This window comes from Paramormyrops kingsleyae, chromosome 17, assembly GCF_048594095.1.
Source record: "Paramormyrops kingsleyae isolate MSU_618 chromosome 17, PKINGS_0.4, whole genome shotgun sequence".
NCBI classification, from domain to species: domain Eukaryota; kingdom Metazoa; phylum Chordata; class Actinopteri; order Osteoglossiformes; family Mormyridae; genus Paramormyrops; species Paramormyrops kingsleyae.
In genome coordinates, this window is record NC_132813.1 from 22,936,472 (window position 1) to 22,950,206 (window position 13,735).

A 13,735-nucleotide genomic window follows, 5' to 3' on the forward strand; every position below is an offset into this window, starting at 1 on the left:
TAAGGGCTTTAATAGTTATCATTCAGATACTTGTTCAGTGGGTGGTAGCGTGAGACACCTGCACTGCTGGGTGAAGTGAGGTGAGGTGAGGATCATGCGCTGATTACAGTGCGTTGCCACACCCACCACACGACAAACCACCTCAGGGATGAGAACCTGAGTGCAGCCATATGGCAGGTGATACCTCAGCACCACACTAGTCCGAATGGACCAGTGTGATTTTTTTTATTCCAGTGGCTGGAGTGCCAGTCCTGCCACCAACCCCCAAGTTTTTCCCTGTAAGTTGGAGGACCTGCTTACCGGGCTGGACGTAGATTAACGCTTTGCAGAAGGGCCCAACGAAGTAAAATCACTCATGCGATTCAAACCAGCAACGTTCCAGTTGCTGGCACAGATCCCTATACCCTCAGAGCCACCACTCCAGCCTGGTGAAATCAGCTGGAGGTTTCATCTAAGTTGCTGAACCCTCCTTTTCTGATCGTTCCCTTTCAGGGGTTACAGGCCAGTGAGCATAGCTGTGTGTGTCTTTTGCTTTTCAGGGTAATCATTTCCCAGTTTAACTTCATCATTGAAAGCTAGTTTTTTCCCAAATCTTTTCTGCTGCTCTTTCCCCCCTCCCCCAGTTCCCTTCACCACCCCTCAGCGATGCCCCCTTTATGAGGCTGCAGACACGACAATGTTGAGATGATCAGGCTGCTCGGTGCCACTCGCCCCCACCAACGTGCCCCAAGACAGACCGCACCACCAGCCATGCCTTTTCCACTGCCACACTTTACCCACCCCCCACCCCCCTCCGCTTGACTTGTCGAAAACCCCCAGAGCGTGACAGACACTGGGGATCCTCCCAGCCTCCTCTCTGCCCGCCACCGGCCTGCTCTAGCCAACCTCCACCATCGTGCTGATGCAGCAGCAACATGCCATGTATCTGGTCTGTTCGACTCAGATGCTTATGGAGTCGGGGCTCAGTGTCCATGTGAGCAGGTGCACTCCTGCATCCTTCCGTTTCACCCATCATTGTTTCGGTGGCCTGCTTCTGAGTGACATAATGCTGTTCTTCTCTCCTCTTTCACTTGTGAGCCACAGCTTTTCCTGTTTGGATAATCACGCTTAGGACTGGAAGGCATTATCAATGTTTTATGGAGTTTAAAAGGCAATTACAATGGAAAATGAGACTGGCACATCCGTCAGTATTGCGGAGAGCCTGTAAATCCCTCTCAACCTTCTGAAGCTTCTCTTGTTCTCTAGGTATGAGATCAAGTATGACAAAGATGACTATCTGCTGCGGATCAAGAAGGCATCAGGCAGCGATGAGGGCAGTTTCACCTGCGTGGCAGAGAACCGTGTGGGCAAAGTGGAGGCCATCGCCACCCTGACTGTCAGAGGTGAGTACGGGCCGATGGGCGGGGCTGCGGTTAGTGTACATGGGCATGTCCTCTGATACATTTAGCATATTGCAAAGAATCATTTTTGGCGCCTGGCTTTGGCTCTTTTAGCATTAGCTGAGTAGAAGCACATGGCCACCGATGTCTTAGCATTAACGTAACGTTAAAGCGCGTTGCTTTAAATGAGTTGTTATTCCTACTAAGATGAACACAGAGGCAATTCCACAGCGTGTGAGGTGAATGGGCTGCACAGCCTGCGTTCCGACCACATTACAGCTCGCTGAGTACAGTGAGTCACAGTGAAGCCCATGTTTCACCACCTTTCGCTGATGACATCCCTTTCCAGTGAGGTGTGAGGGAGATCATAATTACCGAAACCCTCCCACGTCAAAAGACACATTTTTGGGGGTAGAAAACCATTTAGCATCAAGTTGGTTATTTATAGACATTAGGATTAGAAATAGGTTACAATCGATTGTTATAATTCCATTGAGCCGCAATCAGGTATTGTTAAATGAGCAAGAGGGAGGGCTTTAGAGCTTTAATGCTAGCATTGTTGGAACATTACAGTGTAACTATGCTCCTCAGCTAATGAACGAACCCTCTCAGGCTCAGGGTCTCCACAGGCTTGAATTCTCTCTCACCATATGCCCATTGAAGCTGCGTCACATGTTACTGGTACCAATCATGCATTACTCAGCAGAGGGGGGTCAATAAAAGCATTTTTTGCTATAACCTCCCCACTTCCTCCTAATAAATGCTGTAAATCAGACCTTCTGAGGCCTCTGTGAGTCACTTGGAGGGGGATCCAGGGCAGGTGTGGGGGGGGGGGGGGGGGGGGGGGTTGAGGCTTGATGCCCCAGCCTGTAGGGTCCACTTCAGGTGCACGGTGAATGTAGTACAGGGGTGTTAAGGTTTTGCCATTCTCAACACACTCTTATCTAAAGCTTACTGCACAAATTCAATCTAGAGAGGTGGGAAAATTGATGGTAAAGTAATTAATTTATGCAAATTACCTCTGATTACGTTAAGGTAAATTCCATACTTGAGTATTCCACCAGGTGGAGCTATACTACAACGGGAATCCTATTAACACAGCCATTGTGGAAAGGCCAGCATTGGTACCCAGATACCAACAGGAAGTCAAAAATCAATCAGAAATGAAGCAATGAATCAGTCATATTGGCAAGACCTAGCAGTAGAGATAATGAGACTGATTAGGGGTCGCTGGTCACATTTTGGTGGTAACTAAATAACCCAGAGAGGATGTTCTCATTTGACCCCAGAGTGTCTCTCATTCACAAGCCCCCCCCCCCCCATAATTGATACCAGCCTCACTTTCAGCTGGTATCTGTGACTGTTGATATGGTGCAGGGCGTCATTCATTCTGACTTCTTTCTTTTTCTTACCCCCCTCCATTTTGTCCTCCCTTTCCTGTGGTTTTTATTTTTCCCCTCTCACGACACCATTGTTTCTGTGTCCAGATCGCCCAGTGGGTAAGTATCCATAGCCCTTTGCTGCCTCCATGGTGCATGGGCACTGTCCCTCCCCCCCACACACTCCCCAGCCTGTGAGTTAACCCCATTAATGCCCCCGCCCCCCCGGTCGCATGGCTTGACCGCTTCTCCACACAGTGCTCACCCTAGAAGGACAAACCTAGCCAGTAGCCCGTTCACGCTATAGTGTCGCTAACCCATGCCTACTAACCAGCAGATACAGTGTGCGAAAGCTTTCTAAATACATACGCTAATCTGGCTTTGTCAAAGGGATGGTACATTTGGCTGGGATGCGGAAATTTCACTTCTACTGCTTTGGATTGGTGGAGGTTCTTTTATAATCAGCTGTGTTTCTGGGAATGTAAAATCCCGACACCTGTGGGATGTCTAGACTGACAGGTGTCAGAATGCATGTTGAGTGATTCTGACCTCTAGAGAAATGAATGGAGAGTCCCCACTACAAACCTGTGTGTGTGTGTGTGTGAGAGAGCTTGCACTTGTGCGTGTGTGTGTGTGTGTGTGTGAGAGAGCTTGCACTTGTGTGTGTGTGTGTGTGTGCGTGTGCGTGTGTGTGTGTGAGAGAGCTTGCACGTGTGTGTGTGTGTGTGTGTGTGTGTGTGCGCACGTGTGTGTGTTCATAAACCTAAGGCTAAAGGGACACGGCTGGATGGAGCACAGACTGGCAGAGTGTCTGACTCCGAGGCTGAAGCACTGCTGGCTGCCGCATGATTATCGGGAGCCTGTCAGCCGGGTGGCAGATTTGGAAAATGAAACGTTCCTTGCGTCTGCAGGAAGGAGACAGTAATTGTTGGAAGGCTCTCAATAAAACATGATTGAATGTGAGCTCAAAAGGATCTGAGTGTGTGTGCAGGTGTGTGTGTCAGCCTGGGCTTTTGTTTCTGCTTGAATGTCAGTTTATATATGTTCAGCCTTTCATCCATACGCCTGTTATGTTTTTTTGATGAGGGATAGTATGTGTGTGTGTGTGTGTGTGTGTGCGTGTGATGGATGTGTGTGTGTGGGGGAGCCAGGGGTTTAGTGACACCATCTCCTGGCCGTCCTGAAGTTCTAGCCATGGGATGGCAAGCTCTAAAGAACATGGGGAGACCTGCATGTTTTCAATATGGGGCCTGCTCACATTTTCTAGCCAGGCATCTTTTGGACAAAGCATGATAACCTAACCCACCGACTCAAAAGAGCTATTAGAGGCCAAGGTTTGCAGTTCCTACCTGTCAGAATCAGTGAATGCCATCAGATTGGTCTCCTAGGATACACGAGGCACCCTATAATATTCCACGGGAAGGTGACAGAGCTCAGTCTGGGCCCTCACCCAGAGTGATGATGACAGTCATTCTCAGGACGAACCCGCGAAGTTGCCTGTGATTGGCTGTCACCACCGTGTGTTATGCGCGCCTTTTCCCGTTCTGAGAAACACTGCCTGTTAGTATGCAGGCTCTGTTTCACATAAAGATATTCTGGGGGGGTGAGGGGCACGGATATTCTTCTGAAGGGCATACTCAGGTTCCCGGGAGGCGGGGGGTGAGGAGGTGAAGGTGAAGGTGCCGTACACCCCCGGGCAGGCATCATGACAGCGACAGGCCACCCCCCTGCAGGTGCTGGGGCACAGGTGGGCTTTCAGGGAGGTCAGACACATCTTAGACCAGCGTTTCCCAACCCGTCCTCGGGGACACCAGACAGTCCACACTTTGGGAGCTGGGACAGAGCAAAAATGCCGCCTGTTTGTGGCTCCCTGAGGACTGGATTGGGAAACATCTCACTGTTTGTTTATAGAGCAGAAATATAGCAAAGTACAGAAGAGAGTTCTGGATTCGGAGCAGTTTTAGCTGTATTCTGTAACAGCGTTTACATGGCTGGGCATTGACCATCGCTTGGTTTCCACTAAACATCAGCTTGGGGGTGCGAGTTTCTCGGGAAGTGAAATCCCTTTAATGATGGGGAGGGATTACCCAGGTGCGTTTAGGTCTCGCCGGCCAAGCACTCCTTACCATGGCCCCTCCCCCATGCGGCAGTGCGTTTGGGGTACACAGTGGGGCTAAATGGTAAAAGCTCTGAAACTGCACGTTACCTGTAACTTCCCGGAAGTCTTTTCAGCTAATTGAAAGTGAAATTGCACCATGCAGATATTTGCACGTTGGGTGGGGGGTGACCTGCGTGCTGTCACTCATTTTTCCGGATCAGCTGCTCGCATGAAAGGCTTCAGCGTGACTGACGTGCTCTTGTCAGCCCTCCACTCTATGCTCCCTTAATTAGCCAAAAACTAACGCAGATAAAACGCTCCTGCATGGAGGCTAGTAATTACATCCCTGTCTGGTACGACTCGGCTAATTCTGTGCCCGCTGATGCCTGGACCGCTTGACCCTCGCTGGGCCCCTCCTGCTACCCTGCTGCCCACCCCCCACATGTCCAGAGCTCTTTGTGCTCTTCCCTTTTTTGACTTTTCACTCCCTCTTGCCCCCTCCCCAATCCTCCATAGCGCCTCCTCAGTTTGTCATTCGCCCACGGGACCAGATCGTGGCACAGGGGCGGACGGCCACGTTCCCCTGCGAGACCAGGGGGAACCCGCAGCCCGCTGTGTTCTGGCAGAAAGAAGGCAGCCAGGTAAGAGGCCTCCCCACTGCTAGCAGAACCTACAGAACCTATGGGACCTACAGGCAACTGTTCAGGCAGTAGGAACCATGCTGCTCTTAGAAGTCATGCTGACAGCACCCAGGTGAGCTCTCCCAAAGCCTTTTTAAAAAATACTGTAGGAAAAGCCCTCAGCTGCATTTGCTGATCAGGCGTGTGGGTCCGTCGTCGAAGCTGAGGAAAACGCCCCATGCCATTGCCAGGGTGGCGTCCTGGGAGGAGCTTTTTGGGTATGGTGGGTGGGCACCAGTGTTTGAATTGTGTCAGAGGTCTTAGTGGGTCCTCTGGTGGGCGGCGAGGGGGTGCCAGTAAATGATGTCGACCCCAGAGCTCATGCAAATGCCGCAGGGTCAGCCTGAAGGTGAAAACATGTGGCCACCTATAAGGTGACTTTTATATGCACACACACAGACACGGACGCACATGTAGGGTAAACATATCCTTATGGGGACCGCTCATTCATTTCAATGGGAAAAATGCTAACGCTAACTATGGCAACCTTAACCCCTATCCTGCCCTAACCATAACCATAAGTAACCTAACAAAATACAAGAGTTTTTGCATTTTTAGTTTTTTCATAGCAGTCACTGATTTTTATAAAATAGAGTTTTCCCTTATGGGGACCAGGAAACTGGTCCCCATAAGGGAAAAAATGGATATTTATCACGTTATGGGGACATTGTGTCCCCATAAGGATAGGTATTCCCGCTCACATGCACACACACACACGCGCAGACACACACACGCTTATACGCATATACATGCACATACACGCACATACACACACACGCACACAGACGCTTATACGCATATACATACACGCACACGCAGACACACATACACACACACAGGCATGCACACACTTACGCGCACACACGTGCACACGCACACACACACGGGGGTTTGACCTGGGCCACTCCCTCTCCTTCTTAAATGAGATGCAAAGGTATTCGTTAGAAAGGACCATTTAAAGCAGTAATTAAGTAATTAGGCAAGAGGGAGGCTTTCCTGTCACACTTGAGGATGATGAAGTGGACGCGTATCATCCGGTGCAGGGCAGCGGGGGCTAATTAAAAAAACCACATCATTTGCCACATTAAAGTCATTACTTGTAATTGAATACAGCTAATGTCTTTCTTTACCTCTAGTCTAAGGATTTAAGGGGGTGGGGGGGGGCAGCTCAAGGATACGAGGTGATAGAGGTGTATAGGTGAGCCCCCCCTCACACCAACCCTCTCCCTGTGTCCCCCGTCAGCAATGGCCTGCCTCCCATTAGCTAGCTGTGCCGGGATGCATTTCTCCGTTTACCGCGTTTACCGCGTTTACCGCGCGATGTCTGACCGCTAGCTTTGTTAAGTGCGGGGGTGGTCAGTGCCAGCGACCTTGGTGGTTTGCAGGAGCGCTCTCTGTGTGAGCGTGCTTTACTGAGAGCTCCTAAACGTGTGGTGCTCGTGAGGATGGCAGTACTGACTCAGCTGCTGATCCCCCCCCCCCCACCCCTGACTCGGCTGTTTCTCTGCCCCCTCCCCTCCAGAACCTGCTGTTTCCCAACCAGCCCCAGCACCCTAACAGCCGCTTCTCCGTGTCTCCTGGCGGGGACCTCACCATCTCCGGCGTGCAGCGCGCCGATGCCGGCTACTACATCTGCCAGGCCCTGACCGTGGCGGGAAGCGTCCTGGCTAAGGCGCAGCTGGAGGTCACTGACGGTGAGACGGGCTGCGGCGCCCCCTACTGGCCGCCCTGGCAGAGCCCAGGTCTTCTGGGTCAAAATTACCGAGACACAGACTTTCTGCCTCCTGCTGTAGATATACACACCGATACACCCACAAAAAACCTTGCATCCTCAACTCACAGAGACCAACACACACATTCCCGATAGACACACTAACTCGAGTCCCACGAAAAGCAAACGACTCTGACAAAGACGCAACGCGCCCCCACCCTGGCTCCTAACCTTGCAGCCGTCGCTCTGTGAAAGCGCTCAGCTCCAGCGCCCACGCGCACGGCCACACACCTGTGGTGAAAGGCATGTGCGAGACCTTGGAAATCTGAAGTGAGCTGGAATGTAAATGCTGGCATTAAAGGCTTAAATGGAAAAGGGCTGTATTTCTCTGCTTTTTTTTTTATTTACGCGGCTGTTACGCGATGAAAGGAAGCAGCGTGGAAGGTTAGCCTAGCGGCCGGCGGCCTCCCGCACGCTTTGTTACGCGAGTGCCTCTGACCTTGCTATTGCAACCGCTAACCGCTTCCTCTTTCGCTCCTATTGTCTGGCTGCTTTTGCTGGACACCATTTAATTAAACATCTATTCAGGCTCTGCCCGAGAGGCAGGGGAAGGCACTGCCCTTGAATCCTCACCAACTTAATGATCAATCTTTGCGAGCCGGGGAAGTGAGCGAGTGATTGAGAGAGGGAGAGAGTGAGGGAGACGGAGGTATGAGGGAAGCAGGGACGCAGCGAGGGAGCTGAGGAGTGGGCGGGCGGCGTGCCCAGAGGATGGAGCACACACGTCTGTGTGTGGTTTGGGGGGGGGTTGAGGTTTGGGGGGGGGTTGAGCCGGCGGACACTCGGGTGATTTACGATACAGAGGTCTGATAGCTGAGGAGCGGGTTCAAGGAGATTTGTAATGAGAAAATCCCAATGCAGACAGTCAAGGCCTCTGTGCTCAGCACCTCCTCTCCGTCTGCTGGCCCTCCCTCCATCCGTCTGCTGTCCTCCTCTCCGTCTGCCGTCCCTCCCTCCATCCGTCGTCTTGCGTCCTGATCCCCCACCCCAGAACCCACCTCAGCACGCATTAAGCCGCCGCTGCCCCTCCCGTCCACCTGCGCCTGTGAAATAAAACACGGAACAGACCAGAATTAAGGGATTTCCGAAGAGTTCCGGGCAGGCTTTAGGCTGTCGGCCTAAAATATGGCCTGAGATCGACTGGGACTGCAGGTGATACCTGCCGTTAAGCTCGGAGGCTTTCAAAGTGCTCCGTGACTCCCGCTGTGTGCATGCCTGCTCTTAGTTATGACAGGGCGGGTGGCTTTTGCCTTTTTTTGTTTTCCTTGCCGTTCCGGACTCAGCATAATCCTCACAGTGCATTAAAGCTCCTTCCTGCGTAGCCGAGCACAGATAAGGTCGCTCCTGTGGAGCTTTCTGGAAACGCCCCCCCCCCCCTATCATGATGCCTGGCCCCTGCTCACCTGTTCCCATTCCTCCTCCTGGCTTTCGGGCAACGGGGCGAGCTGTTCCTTCATCTTCTCAGCTTACCTCACTCCAGCAGAGTGACTGCGAGCGAGCTGAGAGGTTAAGGAAGAAGCCTCCTTAATTAGCTCCAGAGGTATCATTAGGCATCATTAATTCACGCTGGCTAATTAATCTGAAATATAAACTGCGATGGTGCAGGGAGCAGAGCACAGAGTTATTAACACCCAGAATGCACCAAAAGCCAGGCTTCATCTTCTTTCATTAGTCCTCATGTTCTCCTAGAACCTGAGAACCACTGAGTGTAAAAGAGAGATAAGCAATCGCCTGGCTGGGGCGCTTAAATGTTAAGCTAACCTTTGGGGACGTGCCCCCCCACCTGCCCAGCATTCCGTCACCCACAATACCCTGGAAGCGGCCCTCGGTCCAGATCGAGGCCTGATTGGATTCCCTTTAAGATGCTGTGCAGTGTCCATCTGTGCACAGCGATCAATAAGGGCCGGGCCGATTGCCATGGCACGCCGGCGCCTGCAGGGGGACCGTGCGGAAGGAGTGGGGGGGTTAATGTCAGCGATAGCAGGCGGTGACTTCAAATGGCCAAAGCTCCCCAGCTTCATAGGTAGACAGCAAAGGCGAAGGCAGATGTTCTTCCCCCAAACACTTGGCTGCCATTTGCTGGAACCCCCAGGTAGCTCTTATGCTGCTGAGGTATGGTTATAATAAAAAGACGCTGTAGCCGCCCAGTGTTTCTGGGCGAGATGGTCTCTGTATGCTACACTGTATCCTCTGTAGGCCGTAATGTATTAAATCACACTTTTATGTTGTATTTGACCTTAGGAGAAGATTGCCTTCAGATTTTGATTTATATACACTGGAGTTTTTCTCACCATGTGGTTTGTTGTCTCCCCCCAGTGCTGACTGACAGGCCGCCCCCCATCATCCGGCAGGGCCCGGCCAATCAGACGCTGGGCGTGGATGGCGTGGCTCTACTGAAGTGCCAGGCGGCCGGGGACCCGATCCCCACCATCAGCTGGCTGAAGGACGGCCTGAGCCTGCTGGGGAAGGAGCCACGCATGTCCCTGCAGGAGATGGGCAGCCTGCAGATCCGGGGGCTACGGGTGAGACTCGGGGGGCACAGGGGGGAGGGGAGAAGCAGCTTCAGCCCAGGCCCGCTCTGCTGGCACGCCTCCGCGCTCCCCCTGCTGGCGGCGGTTTAAATAATCGTTTTTTTTTCACACCCCAAACCACATTCGCTGTGAAATAGATCCTGCCTCCAGACAGCGCTGGGCACTTCCCCGTGCGTCTTGCTGGCGGCCCCCTCCATCTCACCCCCCCAGTGTCACCTTCCTGCTTGTGATCCCTGCGTGGTATTATTTGGGGAGTGGTGCGGGACGGCTTGAGAGATTCCAATCGGACATCGGCTAGGCGTAACTTAGGCGGACATGGGGAATCATATTGCTTTTAGGAGATGAATAGGAAATATTGATTTGGGTAAATGGTTTGATGGTATCAGTTAGCGAGGCCCCAACTCCTGCATGCCTCAGCCGCGCCGGCCGGGATGGGCTCCAGCTGCCGAGTGGAGACATGGGGCGTGGCAGGGTTAAACACCCCCCCCACCCCCCAAAAATCCAGACCAAGGAGTGAATTTTAAATCTCTGCTTTCCCAGAATTTCCATTACACTTGACAAAGCTGCCGACATTTTATTTAATAAATGGCAGGACGGTCGGGCGGGGTGACAAACAACAGAAACCGAATCGGGGGGGGGGGCAGCTGTCAACAGGCCATAAGGTTTCAGCAGCCGACCCTAAATGAATTTGCCGCCATTGTTGTGGCTGGCCAGGCGGGCAGGAGGACCGGCTGCGTCTGGGGGTGGGGTGACAAGCAAATTGAATTTAGGGCTAAATTAGCATCAGCACTTCCTGGGACACTCAGCGACACGCTGCTCTGACTGCCCCCCCCCCCCCCAACACACACACTCACTAATGCGGCCCCTCCCTGTATCTGCCTGCTCATCCTATCTCTGCCTCTCCTTCACTCTCAAACTGTTCTTTCCCGTACTCACTTTCTGCTTCATTCCCTCTTTCTTAAAGAAACAAATTCTTACTAAATAAATTAACAAAAATTACAAATATTAATACACTGAGTTATTCATAATGTTGGATTCAAGTAAATCATGCAAAGATTAATTTTGTTGAAACAATAATAACAAGGAATATAATCAGAACACTTGTACCTTTCCATTTACAGCTCACTGTCCTTCAGGCCTTCATATATACAGCAGAATAGTCCTAACACACACAAACACACACGCACACACACACACACACACAGACACAGACACACACACACAGTCCCCCGCCTCTCTCTCCTGGATGGTCCGTTTCTCTTTGATCACCTGCTGTAGATTCCAGTAAATCACAGACTCATAGCTTAAGCATTTGACAGGAACAGGAATGTGGGGCAGCTGCTCGGAGTGGGCGCCCCCCTCTGGCTGCGCTTTCCCAGCATTCCCGCCAGGCTCTCAGGAGTTCCATGGATGCGTGACGTGTGGCCGGCTTTGTTCCTCCTGCTCATTAGTCACTGTGATTGACGGGCTGGCATCTTCCATGCAGATGTCTGACTCTGGGATCTACACCTGTGTGGCTGCCAGCTCCAGTGGGGAGACGTCCTGGAGCGCCTTCCTGGAAGTCAGAGGTAACAGCCCCTCCCACTGCGGTGCCCGGCCGTGTCACTCCCTCCCATCCCCCACAATCCAATGAGATAATAATAATAATAATAATAATAATAATAATAATAATAATAGTAGTAATTTATATTGTCAGTTACCCTTCACACAGTGAGATAAAAATGTGTAATTGACTAGAAAATGGCGGCTAATTAATGAATGAAGCCATGGCATTAGCACCCTGTGGATGCAGCCTGAAGCTTAGGGCCCGCTGGCTATGCCAAGCAGCCGTGCACGCAGCCAGAGCCAAACAAGATGCTCTCAGTCCTCCTTTCTGCCACCTCCTCCTCCTCCTCCTGCCGGCCCCCACTCTTCCTCCTGTCCTCTGAACCGCGCTCCCCTCCCGGCAGAGTCGGGGGGGCTCACCGTCGCCAAGAGCCGTGACGAGAACGAGCTGCCCGGCCCGCCGTCCAAGCCGCAGGTCACCGACGTCACCAAAAACAGCGTCTCGCTGTCCTGGCAGCCAGGCGCTGGGGGGGCATCGGCCATCTCCTCCTTCGTCATCGAGGCTTTCAGGTCCGTGCGGCAGCCCAAGCGATTCTCTCAAACTGCATTAAACCGCCGCAAAAATGCGGCGAGTTCCATATGGGATCGTCTTAGACTCATTATAGCCGGCATGAGCAGGACAGCATATAATAGAAAATCAGCTTTACGCCCGGAGAGGGCTATCATGCTTCTTTCTGTGAATTATTCTCCTCTCCTTCTTCCTCAGTCAATCGGTCAGCAACAGCTGGCAGACGGTGGCCGACCATGTGAAGAGCACGCAGTACACGGTCAAAGGTCTCCGACCCAACACCATCTATCTGTTCATGGTGCGGGCCGTCAACAGTCAGGGTCTGAGCGACCCCAGCCCCATATCAGAGCCCGTCCGCACGCAAGGTAAAGGGCTGCCAGCAGGAGGCGTAGTGCGTATCAGGGCAGAGAGCTGATGTTTCTGAGAGTTATACATCTATCATCTAACAAAGCAACTGCCACAGAGCCAATGAAATACAATGAGATGAATGACATGAATTTTGTTTCTCAGAATAATAAACATGGCTTAATAAGTAAATATAAGGATTCATAATGATCTCGAATGATAATGATTTGAAGGATAGGAGAAGAACATATAAGACACTCATCATCTCTGCGTGGGGCAGATACAGTTAGTCTGACAAATCTGTGAGGTGTTTTCAGTCATAATATCTCCCTCATTTCCCACCACCTGCTATCTTATTGAAAGTTCCCATCTCGAATGTGAGAATATGGCACGCCTGATTTGCATAATTAATCTCAGTAAAACGGGAGAGGGGTAATATGCTCGAGCATGGAAACACGATTGCCTTCAGGCTAATTCCTCGCTCTGCTCAGCGCGTCTCCCTGCAATCGTCTCTTTCATTCCGGTGCTTAATCCCACGCATCAGCACAGAGCAGAACACATGAGCTGGGACAGGAGGCGAGATCCTCCTGGGCCGCACAGTCTCACATCCCTGCCAGATGTGACTCAGTGCCCCTTGGCACATGCCCGGTTCGGGTCCCGCCACTACGCCCGGGCCTTCTCAGGGTCACCCCCCCCCCCCCTTCCGGTGAAGTTGGCCCATTGAGACGATGCATGGAGAGACGGTCAGTAGAGACAGACCTCCAGACCTTATTTGGTCTGCCGGGTCATTAAGAGAACCGTTAGGGAATTATGTAAAAGACGCATGACTGCATTGTGGCCATAACTGAATTAGAGTCGTCCCTGCTCCGTTAATGACAAGGACGAGAAAGAAATGGCGGACTCCAAACAGAGGTAGATTAGATTAAGGTAACATACAGACCTCAGTCTCTTTATTTGATAAGCTCCGTGCTTCTCCCTCAAGCCTGTGGTTAAGTCCCGCAGAAATGCGAGGTGAAAGCGGCCAGAGTGGGTACCAGTCACTTCAAATCACTGAGTATCCCTCTTCATTTGCACACACCTTGTGTTGATGCACAGAAATGATTATTGACTGTGGCACTCCGACAAGATGGATGCATTCTTACTGTCGTGCTGCATTAGCAGGCTAAGACCCGTAGCTAGCTCTTTTATAGCGTTTTTATTCATTTGAAAATGCATTAACTCATATAATGTGCTTCGTTTTCTAGTTTAAATTGTTTCAGGGTCTGTTGGACTGCGTTTTGTTTTAACTTGGATGTAAAGCAGCAGCTCTGTGTATATGACCTTATTTGAAAAACAGATGTGTGTGAGAGAGAGGAAATGGGATATCAAATAAATTCACGCATTTACCCCCCCGCCCCCCCTCCCAAACCTCAGACAGTTCCTCAGGCTAAGCATTTGGG

At 51.6% G+C, this 13,735-nt stretch overlaps 1 protein-coding gene across 1 annotated transcript in view; it reads left to right on the forward strand.

Moving 5' to 3' along the window:
* Positions 1–13,735, forward strand: part of robo2 (roundabout, axon guidance receptor, homolog 2 (Drosophila)) — a 343,506-nt gene that overhangs the window by 281,651 nt on the left and 48,120 nt on the right. The window contains exons 8-15 of the mRNA XM_023838865.2: positions 1,246–1,382; positions 2,867–2,878; positions 5,373–5,497; positions 7,059–7,230; positions 9,624–9,829; positions 11,325–11,406; positions 11,788–11,953; positions 12,150–12,316. Of these exons, the coding sequence (XP_023694633.1) occupies positions 1,246–1,382; positions 2,867–2,878; positions 5,373–5,497; positions 7,059–7,230; positions 9,624–9,829; positions 11,325–11,406; positions 11,788–11,953; positions 12,150–12,316 (1,067 nt within the window). The remainder of the gene's footprint in view (positions 1–1,245; positions 1,383–2,866; positions 2,879–5,372; positions 5,498–7,058; positions 7,231–9,623; positions 9,830–11,324; positions 11,407–11,787; positions 11,954–12,149; positions 12,317–13,735) is intronic.